The sequence below is a fragment of the Bos taurus genome, chromosome 29 (genome assembly GCF_002263795.3).
Source record: "Bos taurus isolate L1 Dominette 01449 registration number 42190680 breed Hereford chromosome 29, ARS-UCD2.0, whole genome shotgun sequence".
In the NCBI taxonomy this organism is placed as follows: Eukaryota; Metazoa; Chordata; class Mammalia; order Artiodactyla; family Bovidae; genus Bos; species Bos taurus.
In genome coordinates this window covers 18018131-18031415 of record NC_037356.1, presented here as the reverse complement: position 1 = coordinate 18031415, position 13285 = coordinate 18018131, and the positions used below count along the sequence as shown (strand labels likewise).

The window sequence follows — 13285 nt, the reverse complement described above, 5'->3', positions numbered from 1 at the left end:
AGCCTGGCGGGCTACAGTCCATGGGGTCGTAAAATAGTTGGACACAACGTAGCAACTAAACAAGAACAACAACAACGATGAAGTAAACCTGCACCCTAACCCTAAGCAGCTTTGCAAACATCCTCAAACAAAGCTATTCATGCCATTTGCTTAGCGATGCCAGCATTTCTACCAACAGTTTGTTACAGTTCAGTACAGCTAACTGATTTGCAGGACTATCAACCTACCACCAAGTATCTAGTCCCCCTGTGGGAAAAATACTGTATCAGGGGCTCAGTGTTGGTCTCTGCTGTTGGACATTCATCACTGACTACATCAGCTTTGATGCTGAGAAGAAGTCTATACCGTAGAGCCCATGCACAGACCCCACCCCTGCCATCATGGCCACCTTTCTCATGACTCCACTGAGCTGGGGAAAGAGGCTGACTGGCACGCAGAGGTTGGATCATTATGTTTGTTCATTTCTTTAAAAAGCCTCTTCTACAATGGGTGCCCTCTGGTGGGCATTCATAGGAAACACAAACGTTTTCACCATTGCAAGACATTCATCCTTATACCAACATCCCAGGTCTTCTTGTCTCCAGTCTTCTGCTGTCATATTTTCCAAGTCTTTGATCAACCGGAAAGGGGCCTGAGCACGAAGTACCTAGAGATGAGCCTTCCAGGACACTAAGCGCAGCAGAAAAGGGAAAAGAATGAATGGAAAGGGGGCCAGGGGAAGACAAGGAAAATAAGCAGAAGAAAAAAAAAAAGTGCTCCAAGAAAAGTGAGACCTGAAAACCTGACACAGTGCTATGAACTAGGATGTCTTCATGATGGCACTCTCAAAGGCTTTACTCTGTGTTTTTCCTTTGGATTATAATATTTGGACAGTTATATTTGGCAGTGAGTTTCAAGTTTTTCTCCTCTGACTGTAATTTTCTTTAGTTAATGCCAGCAGATCTGAAAAGTCTCATGTTGTTGTTTAGTCACTAAGTCGTGTCCGACTCCTTTGCAACCCCATGGACCATAGCCCGCCAGGCTCCTCTGTCCATGGGATTTCCTAGGCAAGAATACTGGAGTGGGTTGTCCTTTCCTTCTCCAGGGGATCTTCCTGACACTGGGATCAAACCTATGTCTCCTGAGTTGGCAGGCAGATTTTTAACTACTGAGCAACCAGGGAAGCCCAAATAGTCTCATATAAGTGTAAGTGTTAGTCGCTCGTGCCCGACTCCTTGTGACCCCATGGACTGCAGCCCACCAGGCTCCTCTGTCCATGGGATTCTCCAGGCAAGGATACATATACCCCTAAAAATGAACAGAGGTGGGTTTTTTCTTTTTTATTGAGGTATACTTGATTTACAATATTATATTGGTTTCAGGTGTACAGCATAGTGATTCAATACTTTTATAGATTATACCCCATTTAGAGGAATTACAAAATAATGACATTTCCCTGTGTCATACAATATATCTGCTACTTATTTTTTATATAGTAGACTGTATGTCTTAATCCCATACCCCTATGTTGCCTTTTCCCCTTCCTCTCCCCAGTTGTAACCACTAGCTTGTTCTTTGTATCTGTGAGCCTGTTTTTGTTTTGTTGTATATATATATTTATTTGTGTTAGTTTTTAGTTTCCAGATACAAGTGTTAACAGAATATTTGTCTTGGTCTGTCTGACTGATTTCACCAAGCATAACACCCTCTAGGTCCATCTGCTGCTGCTGCTGCTGCTAAGTCACTTCAGTCATGTCCGACTCTGTGCAACCCCATAGACGGCAGCCCACCAGGCTCCTCTGTCCCTGGGATTCTCCAGGCAAGAACACTGGAGTGGGTTGCCATTTCCTTCTCCAATGCATGAAAGTGAAAAGAGAAAGTGAAGTCGCTCAGTCGTGCCCGACTCTTAGCGACCCCATGGACTGGAGCCTACCAGGCTCCTCTGTCCATGGGATTTTCCAGGCAAGAGTACTGGAATGGGGTGCCATCTAGATTGTTGCAAATGGCAGAATGTCATTCTTTTTATGGCTAAGTAGTATTCCATTGTGTGTGTGTGTGTGTGTGGAGACACATAGACATCTTTTGTATCTATTCACCTATTGAACACTTAGGTTGCTTCCATATCTTGGTTATTGTAAATAATGTTGCTATGAATATTGGGGTGTACACATATTTTGTTTTCTTCAGATTATATACCCTGGAATAGAATTAATGGGTCGTATGATAGTTCTGTTTTTATTTTTTAAAGAAACTTCCATAACATTCTTCATAGGAGTTGCACCAATTTATATTCCCACCAACAGTGTGTGAGGATTCCCTTTTCTCCACATCTTTGCCAACATTTGTTATTTGTGGTCTTTTTGATGACAGCCATTCTGACAGATCTCAGGTGATATCTCATTGTGGATTTTTAAAAAAATAATTTTACTTAATTATTTGACTGTGCTGGGTCTTTGTTGCTGCACAGGCTTTTCTCTAGTTGTGGCGAGCATGGGTTACTCTCTAGTTGTGGTTCACAGGCGTCTCATTGCAGCAGCTTCTCTAGTGGAGCACAGGCTCTAGAGTGTTTGGGCTTCAGTAGTTGTGGCGCATGGGCTTAGCTGACCCTCGACTTCTGGGATCTTCCCGGACAGGCATCAAATCCGTATCTCCTGCATTGGCAGGTGGATTCTTTACCACTGAGCCACCAGGGAGCCCCTCATTGCAGTTTTGATTTACATTTCTCTAATAATTACTGATGCTGAGTATCTTTTCATGTGCCTGTTGGCCATCTGTTCATCTTCTTTGGAAATATGTCTATTTGGGTCCTTTGCCCATTTTTAAATTGGGGTTTCAAAGTCCCTGATGCTGGGAAAAATTGAGGGCAGAAGGAAAAGAGGGCATCAGAGGATGAGATGGCTGAAGGGCATCACCAATGCAATAGACATGAATTGGGGCAAATTTTGGGAGATGGTGAGGGACAGGGAGGCCTGGTGTGTTGCCGTTCATGGGGTTGCAAAGAGTTGGACATGACTGAGCACACACACAGACACACACAGAAGCATGGCAGGAATAGGGAAGAAAGAAAAGAGTAGAAAACAAATACAATCTACTAGTGAAAAGCCTCTAGTGATAGGGTGACTAAGACACTTTTAAGAATAGATATGCCCAATATTAAATTTGAAGTTGTTTGCGATTCTGTGCGGTAAACTCCCTTCCCTTTATTTGCCTGTTATGTGAGCAAATAGTTGGTGCGAGTGGCATCTGTAAAAGTTAAGGAAAAGATTTGAGTGTTAACTCTGGGTGAGCATTGTGTAGAACAGCACAACAGGTTAAGAAATCTAGTTAATCCCAATGCTGAATGAATCTAGCAGGAGCAGAGAACCAGAACTGACTGTAAGAAGACAAGCGCTCTTGGAATGTGCAGAAATCTTTGGGAGGACATTGATCTTTCCATAATTCATAAAAGTGAGATTTTACGCAATCCTAGTTAGATCTTATGGAGCAGAGTGACTTTCTGGAATCAAATCTCAGAAGTATAATTACTGATCAAAGGGTATGAACATTTTTCTGGCTCCTTATGAATAATGTTGAATTAATTCATGATATTAAGTTCAAATAGACATTTAGCATTTTTCTACTTTAAACTGTCAGCCATATTAAATACAAAAAAAGAAAAATACAGAACAAGCTTTGAGAATAAAAAATATATACAAGCAGATGCAGTTACTGAATTAAAATGCTCACTGAAAATAACTATGTTCTGAGAAATTTTATGTTTAAATTTGAAATTTCTTGATTCAGTGTTAATTCCTTACAGCTTGGCAGTTAAACTTGACCTTCAGTCCCAGGGAGCCCAGGACGGCTGGTAGTAGGGAATTCCCAACTAGGTAAGGAATGGGGGCCATCTACACCAGACCTGAACTTGGAGAAGGATGAAGGTTTCCTCCTTAAAGTTACCTAATGTCTTTGGTTAAGAAGTAGAACCTGAGAGAGTCTCTTGTTCAAGTGGTTTAGTGAGGATATGTTCTCAAGTGAAGCGGAGTGAGGAAAGCAGGGTAAAGTTGAAGAAGACCGCTAACCAGGAATGTGGTGTCCAGCAAAGGCTGGCTTCAGCCTGATCCCACAAGGAGCTAAAATAGGAACCACATCAGACCTGTTCCTCCTTGAGGTGAGGGATCAGTGTTTTGAACCTCCACACAAGTGAGATGGCAGTTCTTTCCTAGAGCAGGTCTCAAAATTAGGGTGCATCATAATTACCTGGAGGGCTTGTTAAAACAGACTGTTGGGCAGACTTCCAAAGTTTCTGATTCAGTAGGTCTGAGGTAGGGACTAGCGAATCTGTATTTCTAACAAGTTCCCAGGTATTGGGGATGCTGCTGGTCTAGGAACCACACTTTGAGAACTGCTGCTCTACAGAAGAGGACACTTGTGAGGTTTCAGCAGCCAACATTCACAGCACCCAGGAGAGAAGATCTGAGCAGCATTGACTCCAAGTACTAACGTGGCATCTTCCTCATGAAGGCAGACACCGGGGCTAGAAGAGTGGACCACAAGCTGAGGCTGGCTGGATTACATTTTTAGGTCTGACTGTCTAGATTCATGACATCCTATTACTTTTCTGCTGTCATCCCTCATCTCCAGCCAAAGCATGGTTGAAACATTCCAACTCATCCCCACATTGCTGTTAGACTTCAGGGAAGGGTCTGGCAGGTACATGAGACTTTAAAGAGGAAAACAGCTGCACCTCAGTAGGCAAGTACAGTGGAGTCAGTTGCAGTGGATGTAAAGAACCCCAAGAGGGAAACAAATATTTGGTGGCAAAACTCAGCTCGACCACCATGGAAATTTTTGATGTCTATTTGGTTTTTTGTTTAAATTTTGTTTGTTTTTACTGCACTGTGTCTTCGTTGTACACTGGCTTTCTCTGGTTGTGGCAAGCTGGGGGGTGGGCTACTCCCCAGCTTTCATGGGCAGACTTCTCATTGTGCTGGTTTCCCTGGTTGCTGAGCAGACCTCCAGAGTGGCAGGCTCAGTAGTTTTGGCCCACAGACTTAGTTGCCTTGCAGCCTGTGGAATATTCCCGGATCAAGGGTCAAACCCATGTCATTTGCATTGGGCAGGTGGATTCTTAACCACTGGACCACAAGGGAACTCCTGTGTGTTGTGTTGTTGTTTTTTTTTGTTTGTTTGTTTTTGTTTTTTTAGTTTAAAGAAAGATGGCTCTTTGAGGCAACTTTTAATTTCATACTTCCCACCACAGCCCATAACAAAGAGCCCCGGCCCCTGGGGATCACCACCAGCTGAAGCTGAACGTATAGAAGTAGTCGGAGACCTTGGCTGGTAACGGACTGTTGTGTGAATAGCATACCTGGTACCCTTGGGCCTTAATGTCCATGTTCAGGCAGTCCAGGAGGTCACTGATATCCAAGGCTGCCTTCCAAGGCCCGAATTTGACCACTGACCTTTTGTTCGCCTCCAGGGAGCGCAGGGCGTCTGCGCAGTTTGCATCCTCCTTTTCGTTCCGTACCAGGCACACCAGGACCCGGGAGCAGCGCGCCGCCACGGCCTCGGCTCGCGCCAGGCGCACCATGAGCTCCAGGTTCTCGCTGTAGCCTGGCACCTGCAGCAAGAACTGCTTCCGCGCCACCTGCTCACCGAAGATCTGCGGCGTGTCCTCCAGGTGTTTGATCAAGGGCTTGATCTCGTAGTGCTGAGCCTCGCGGTACACCTCCGGGATGTGCTGGGTGGGCAGCTGCCCACTGCGCAGATATTCCAGGATGGGGCCAAAGTAAGTGCCGCAGCGATCGATGAAGAAGCGTCCCTCGGCATCCAGGCAGGCCTTGGCGGGGCTGGAGAACATCTCTGCCAGCTTTGAGCCTGGGAATTTCCTCAGGGTGCCCAAGGTGGTGGTATAGAACTCACCCCCCACGTTCAGCTCCACGACCGGAGATTCCTGGGGGGCACAAGAAGCAGAGTGACCAACAGTGCCATCTCCAGGGAGCTCATGATTCATTTTCATCCAAAGTATAATACCCTACAGAATTTAGAGGAGCCAACTGGCTTCAGCTTACTGGAATGTCCATCTTATGGAAGGGGGTTCTATTTATGCTACAGAGAGTAGGCATTTTAAGGGAGGGAAATATTTTGGTTTGAAATAAGAATACCGAATTCAAGCATTTGAATTTTCTCATTTAGGTCACATAATATTAGTGGAGGAAGCTGCTGTGGAAGCAAGCTGCAGGGACAATACTGCTAAAGTGTGTGGCCTGTGGCAAGACTTTCCCCCTCCCTAGGCCTCAGATTCCTTATTCATAAAATAAGTATTTAGAGCTTTTGTAAAGACATGAGTTCCTGACAGGAATGCTTAGATATAAGACATAGTTTGTTTTGTTTTGTTTTTAAGGCATCAGGAAAAGGGAGAGATGCATTTTCGACCTTTTAGAAAGGTTAAAGAAACCGTACATAAATTCAATCCAGGAATCATTTCTTTGGTACTTACTGTGTGTCCGCATCCTGTGCTAGGAATGGTGATAAAAATTCTTATTTCGTATAGATCAGAAATTCTGGCTGCAGTTGGCATGACATAACAAACAGAACGTGTTTGATGGGTACTTTTTCAAAATAAGGGCCTATGGGATTAAATAACAGGAATATCCTTGGTAGTGACAAGGTCAGTAAAACCAAATACAGCAGGTGTAAAACTGCCTCATAAATGGTAACATATGGTGCAAACATAGATTTAGCTGTTCATCAGAATTTTTAGAGCCCTCTTCTCTCGGGCTGAGCACTAAGAATGTGGGTAAGACCCACGCAGTATCTGCCTGGAGATGCCCACAGGCCAATGCAGACAGGGACTTGAAAAGAGACTGAGGGTCAGGCTTCATTTGGGGGATACTAAGTGCTGCCCCACAGACCTAACAAAAATACCCGAATACTCTATTAGTGATTATTACACGTGAGGTGATACATCAGTTATCATCCTTACAAACCAGCTTCCTGAACACCTTTCATCATTTAAAATCCATTCAATAAAGCATTTGAAGAAGGCAAGGGCACCCCACTCCAGTACTCTTGCCTGGAAAAATCCCATGGACGGAGGAGCCTGGTAGGCTGCAGTCCATGGGGTCCCTAAGAGTCGGACACGACTGAGCGACTTCACTTTCACTTTTCACTTGCATGCATTGGAGAAGGAAATGGCAACCCACTCCAGTGTTCTTGCCTGGAGACTCCTAGGGACGGGGGAGCCTGGTGAGCTGCCGTCTTCGAGGTTGCACAGGGTCGGACATGACTGAAGCGACTTAGCAGCAGCAGCAGCAATAAAGCATGTATGCACCTACTTTGTGTCAGGCAGCTGGAACAATGAGGAACAAGCAGACCTCCCCTCACAGTCTATTAACTGTACAAAGCTACTAACTCCACCTTCACAGCAATCCTATGAAGAACGTAGTAAACCCCCATTTTCCAGATGAAGAAACTAAGGCTTAAGGAGGTGAGGTTTAAGTTGCTCAAGATCAACCAGTTATTAAGTGATAATGTCACAGGATTTGAACTCAAATCTGATTTACCCCAAAGCTTGCACTTAGTCATCACAGAAGTTAATTTTCAACCTTCAAACACCTCCACTCTTCATTTCCTAGTCATCCAACAAAATGTAGGAAGGACCTATTCCATCCAAGCCTTCTCTTAAGCAGATGAACATGACACAGTTCCTGCCCTTGAGGAGCTCACAGAGGAGAGAAGCAAACAGATGGTTTCAATGTGTAGGTGCTGAGGGGGAAGACTCAAAGGTAAAAGGGATTGGCTCTTTCTGTGGACGAGTGCTGGAGGCTGTCAGGGAAGGTCTCCTAGGGGATGCGATGGCTGTTGGTGTGGGAAAGATCTACAGTGTTGGACGGAAAGCTGGATTTCCAAACTGGACACTTGATTGCAGGTCATTGCAGGGCCAGGGGTATAGAAATGTCCTTCAGTCTGATTTAGGTGTGACTTCCTTTTCAACTTGTCTGTGGGCTCTACCTCTAAGATTAAAGTACTGGAATTAAGAGAGCTCAAGACTGCCAGATTTCGGGGGAAGAACCAAGTTGCCATAGCAACAGCTCCTACCCAGGGACAGTTACGCTAGCTGGAATGGAGAGGGGAGAAAAGATGCATTCTGAAAGCAGCCAAACAATTCAGCCTTGAGAAAAATAAGCCCAGGACCTGTGACTCTCTCCTTTTCCCATAAACCTCCAGGCTCTTTGGCAAGGGTGTTTGGTTAACCCAAAGGTGGTTCTGTAAACCAGGAAGTTAAATGAGAAGTTGCAGACTCTAACCCCTGAGTGGATTGATGATGGATTCTCCTCACTCCTCTACCACTGAAAGCTCACAGGTGCTCTTAACATCCCCACATTACAGGTAAGGAAAGGTCAGAAAGAAGGAAGTGAGGAAGTCGCTGTGCTGTGTGATAAGTTGTTTCAGTCTTGTCTGACTCTTTGCGACCCCAGTGACTGTAGTCCATCAGGCTCCTCGGTCCATGGGATTCTCCAGGCAAGAATACTGGAGTGGGTTGCCATGCCCTCCTCCAGGGGCTCTTTCTGATCCAGAGATTGAACTGTCTCTTATGTCTCCTACATTGGCAGGTGGGTTTTTACCACTAGTGCCACCTGGGAAGTGGCAGCTGGGATCAAATCCGTGTCAGTCTGACTGCAGGACAGTATGAGTGATCTACTCCCACCCTCCCAACACCCAGTCCCACTGCTGCCAAGTTATTAGCTATGTTCCTGGGGCATCTCACTTCCTTCTCTGTGCTTGAGTGTGTTAGTCGCTCAGTCATGTATGACGCTTCGTGACCCCATGGATTGGGGCCCACCAGGCTCCTTCATCCATGGGATTTTCCAAGCAAGAATACTGGAGTAGGTTGCCATTCCCTTCTGCAGGGGATCTTCCCGACCCAGGGATGGAACCTGGGTCTCCTGCATAGCAGGTAGACTCTTTTTACCGCCTGAGCCACTCTGAGCTTAAGCTTAGTCGTCTATGACATAGGGAGGCAAAATGGATGAAGAGAACTCTGAGTCTCTTCAGCTCTGAAAGTTTAATGAATCTAATCACTTCAAATGTTGTTTCTGAAGCTCATTTCCAGATACTAAACAAAATAGTCTCCTGCCCTGATATCTTCACCCCCATTTCTTTAACACCCAAGACCTGGGCCCTGTTCCCAAGCTTCTAAATTCTGTCCCTTTTCCCTCCTTGTTTTCTAAAAACGCCAAACCTCTTTGGGAATCCCAAACCTCCTACGTCATCCATGAATACTGCTGTATTTGTTTCTAGCAGACGAAGACTTCTTTCCCATCCCTCTTCTAGACTACCAGCCCTTCCTCACGGCCCCTCCTCCCCACCTGTTCTACCCAGTCACCCTGCTGAAGCATTCCTCGATGGGCAAGCCTGACCTGTGTGCATGGGCTGGGGAAATGTAGGTATCAGGCTAGTGCTGGTACACAGGGATGAATCAGACAGGCCCAACTCTAACCCCACCAAACATTCATACATTTCCTTACGTCACTCTTAGTCTAGTCAGTGGAGGGACATCTCCAGTCATATGTCCCCAAGCCCCAAGATCTCTCCCCACACCACAACTTGGACATTTTCCCACTGCGTCCTGTCTCAGTCATCTGAGCCAGAAACCTAGACTGAAATCTTGTACTCTGCTCATGTCCTCAACCTCCCCACACACAGGTAATGAGTCACTAAAATGGTGATTCTAAATGCCTGGTCAGATCCATGGCTCCTGGCTCCCTGGAATGTCCTCACCCAATCCAATCTCAACTCTGAAACCAGAGCAGTTTGTCAGAAGTGCAAATCTGATCTAGTCACTACCTGCATTAACCACTTCAGTGATCCCACATTTCTTTAAAGGTAAACTCCAGACTTCTTAACGAGGTTTACAAGGCCCTTTGTAACCCTGACAATCAACTACCAAAGCCATGTACTGGTCTCCCTTCCCGACCCAACCAGAGCACGCTGGGCCCCGCTGTCCACAGGACGTCACTCGCTTACCACCCACGGTCCCGTCGCTCAGCCTTCAAGTTAATTGCTCTGGGAATTTTCTGGATGGGTTGTCTCCTTGATTTCAGAGGCTCATGTACTTCCCTCGTCATGGTACTTATCTCTGTCTTGTAATTTTGTCCCTTCATCTGAATCCCCCACACCGTGGAAGGTTCCTAAGGGAGGACTATTCCCAGATTCATCTTCATGTTACCAGTACATGCTGCAGGGCTCAGCACAGGGGGCTGCTCAATGTGTCTGTTGAATTGAACCGCACTTAGGGCTTTCCTGGTGGCTCAGAGGGTAAAGCGTCTGCCTGCAATGCAGGAGACCGCAATGCAGGAGACCGCAATGCAGGAGACCGCAATGCAGGAAACCTGGGTTCGATCCCTGGATGGGGAAGATCCCCTGGAGAAGGAAATGGCAACCCACTCCAGTACTCTTGCCTGGAGAATCCCATGGACAGAGGAGCCTGCTGGGCTACAGTCCACGGGGTCGCAAAGAGTCGTGGGCTACAGTCCACGGGGTCGCAAAGAGTCGGACACGACTGAGCGATTTCACTTTCACTTTCACCCTCAGCACTGACTCACAGGAGCACCCCGCGGTTCTAATAAAGGCCAGTCTTGCCCTACTTCGCATCAGGGGCCGTCCAGGCTTCCTCCCGCTTCCTCCCTCTTCTGGTAATTAATTCAGACATTTATTGGGCACGTTGGGTGGCCACGCCTCTGACCAGGTGACTTTGTCAACAGCCAAGAACAATAAGGCTGTCATCACCTGACTGGAAAATGCCATAGTCACCCCAAGGCTGGGTCTGCTTTCCCTTCCTACAAGCCTTCGAGATGGCACCTAGCCCGGCAGGGGTGAGAATGTTCTAATACTAGAGTGCACTGGGCTTTTTCTTGATATTCCCCTTTGGTCCACACTCCCCCCTCCACCCCCTCAAATCCTGGGAGGAAACAGGCAAGCAGGAAGACTCAGGAGCCAGCCAGAGGGCAGGGGTTCGGGTTGCAGAAGGGGTGCGGTGGGGTGGGGGTGAGGGGACGATACTCGGGCCCGCCCCCGGTGGGGGCTTCTCCCACCGGCAGGAGGGGTGGGGCAGGGAAGGAGGAGGGGCAAGCCAGAGGGGCTGCGAGAAGAGACACAAAGCAGACAGGGAGGAGACCACACAAAGGCAGCCAAGCCGGAAAGAGGGCAACCAGGAGCTGCTGGACTGAGCCGGAACCAGCGCCGAGACCGGGGCGTTGCAGGAGAGATCGAAGCAGCAGGAACAGCCCAGGCGGAGAGCCCCCAGCCGCAGGCCCGAAGCAGGGGAACCCGGACCTGCGGGGAGGGAAGGGTTAGAGGGCCCTGGAAGGAGTGGGGAAAGGGAGGGCGGCGGGCCCGGAGCAGGACGGGTCTGCACGCGCGCTGCCGGCTTCGCACTCACCGTCCGCCGGCCCGCGGGGGGCGCGGCCCGGCCACTTGGCCGGGAGTCGGGCGCCGAGGTCTGGCTCATCTTCCCCGGCCCCGCGGGCTCTGGCCCGTGAGGGGTACCTGTGGCCGGCCGAAGTGCACCTGGCTCCCCCCCGGGGGTGGGGGAATCCTACCCAGGGTGTGGTGAGAGCCCTGATTGGGCTGCAGTCGGCGGTGACACCCTAGGCTGGTCACTGCCCCTCTCGTGTCTGGGTTGCTGGACAGCCAAATGGGGAAGGGAGAGGGAACTGACGTTGACGCCCTGGACCCTGTCCACTCATACAGTCGTGGGGGTGAAGGATGAGAAACACCCATTTTACAGGTAAGAAAAGTGAGTCTCCAGGGGAGAGTGGATTATATAGTCTCCATGGGACAGTGGATTATATAGTCACCTCAGATCAGCTGCTGAAAGTGCAGCAAATGCTAGGTACCTGCTGTGTGTGTTATTTTGCTGGTAAAATATAATCCTGGTGATCCGGGATTATTAATATATTATTATTAAAGAATCTGCCTGCCGATGCAGAGAACCTGGGTTTAATCCCTGGGCCCCCCTGGGCCAGAAAGATTCCACATGCCCCGTGGCACCTAAACCCAGGGGCCACAACTAAGCAAAAGAGAGTGAACTCCGGGAGTTGGTGATGGACAGGGAGGCCTGGCGCGCTGCGATTCATGGGGTCGCAAAGAGTCGGACACGACTGAGTGACTGAACTGAACCGAACTGAGAGCTTGTGAGGGAGAAGGTAATGGCACCCCACTCCAGTACTCTTGCCTGGAAAATCCCATGGATGGAGGAGCCTGGTAGGCTGCAGTCCATGGGGTCCCTAAGAGTCGGACACGACTGAGCAACTTCACTTTCACTTTTCGCTTTCATACATTGGAGAAGGAAATGGCAACCCACTCCAGTGTTCTTGCTTGGAGAATCCCAGGGATGGGGGAGCCTGGTGGGCTGCTGTCTATGGGGTCACACAGAGTCTGACACTACTGAAGCCACTTAGCAGCAGCAGCAGAGCTTGCGAGCTGCAACTGCTGGAGTCCACGGGCACTAGAAGTCCTCCCATCCCAGCTAGAGAATAGCCCCCTCCCCCTGCAACTAGAGAAAGACCCTGCACAGCCACCAAGACCCAGTGCAGCCAAAAATAAATAAATAAAACTTTAAAAAATTAAAAATAACTATTTAAAAAAACACAATCCTTATGAAATGGGGAATAACTCTTGGAGAAGGAAATGGCAACCCACTCCAGTACTCTTGCCTGGAAAATCCCATGGACAGAGGAGCCTGGTAGGCTGCAGTCCATGGGGTCCCTAAGAGTCAGACACGACTGAGCAACTTCACTTTCACTTTTCACTTTCATGCATTGGAGAAGGAAATGGCAACCCGCTCCAGTGTTCTTGCCTGGAGAATCCCAGGGACGGGGGAGCCTGGTGGGCTGCCGTCTATGGGGTTGCACAGAGTCAGACATGACTGAAGCGACTTAGCAGCAGCAGCAGCAGCAGCAGTATAGGCCTGCATAGTGACCTTCTAAAGAGGACAATATGGAAAGAGAGGAGAATAGAAGAGTAAATGCACAGTGGAGAAAATGACAGAGACAACTTTGCCAGGTAGTTATCCAGGTGATCAAGGTCAACAGCAGGAGTCAGAAATTATGATGATAATGTGTATCCTTGATAGAGTGTGATGAAAATGCCACTTTGTCTCGGTGATCCTCTTCCCCAAAACCCACGCATCCATGCATGTTAAAGTCATTTCAGTTGTGTCCAAGTCTTTGCAACCCCATGGAGCCTGTCAGGCTCCTCTGTCCATGGGGTTCTCCAGGCAAGAATACTGGAGTAGGTGGCCATGTCATCTTCCAGGGGA

General features: G+C 48.0%; 1 protein-coding gene across 1 annotated transcript; it reads right to left on the bottom strand.

Moving 5' to 3' along the window:
• Nucleotides 1-1304: 1304 nt before the first annotated feature.
• On the bottom strand, nt 1305-11637 carry KCTD14 (potassium channel tetramerization domain containing 14). The gene is made up of 2 exons (XM_024987435.2): nt 11405-11637; nt 1305-5914 (listed from the first exon to the last, which is right to left on the bottom strand). The coding sequence occupies exons 1-2, from the start codon at nt 11471-11473 to the stop codon at nt 5252-5254; spliced, it is 732 nt and encodes a 243-aa protein (XP_024843203.1). The 5' UTR covers nt 11474-11637; the 3' UTR covers nt 1305-5251.
• Nucleotides 11638-13285: the final 1648 nt, after the last annotated feature.

Excerpts from the sequence above, each read along its gene's own strand:
- KCTD14 (XM_024987435.2), bottom strand. The coding sequence starts at position 11,473 with ATGAGCCAGACCTCGGCGCCCGACTCCCGGCCAAGTGGCCGGGCCGCG. Across the intron at positions 5,915-11,404 it reads CCCCCGCGGGCCGGCGGACG|GAATCTCCGGTCGTGGAGCT; the intron begins GTGAGTGCGAAG and ends TGTGCCCCCCAG.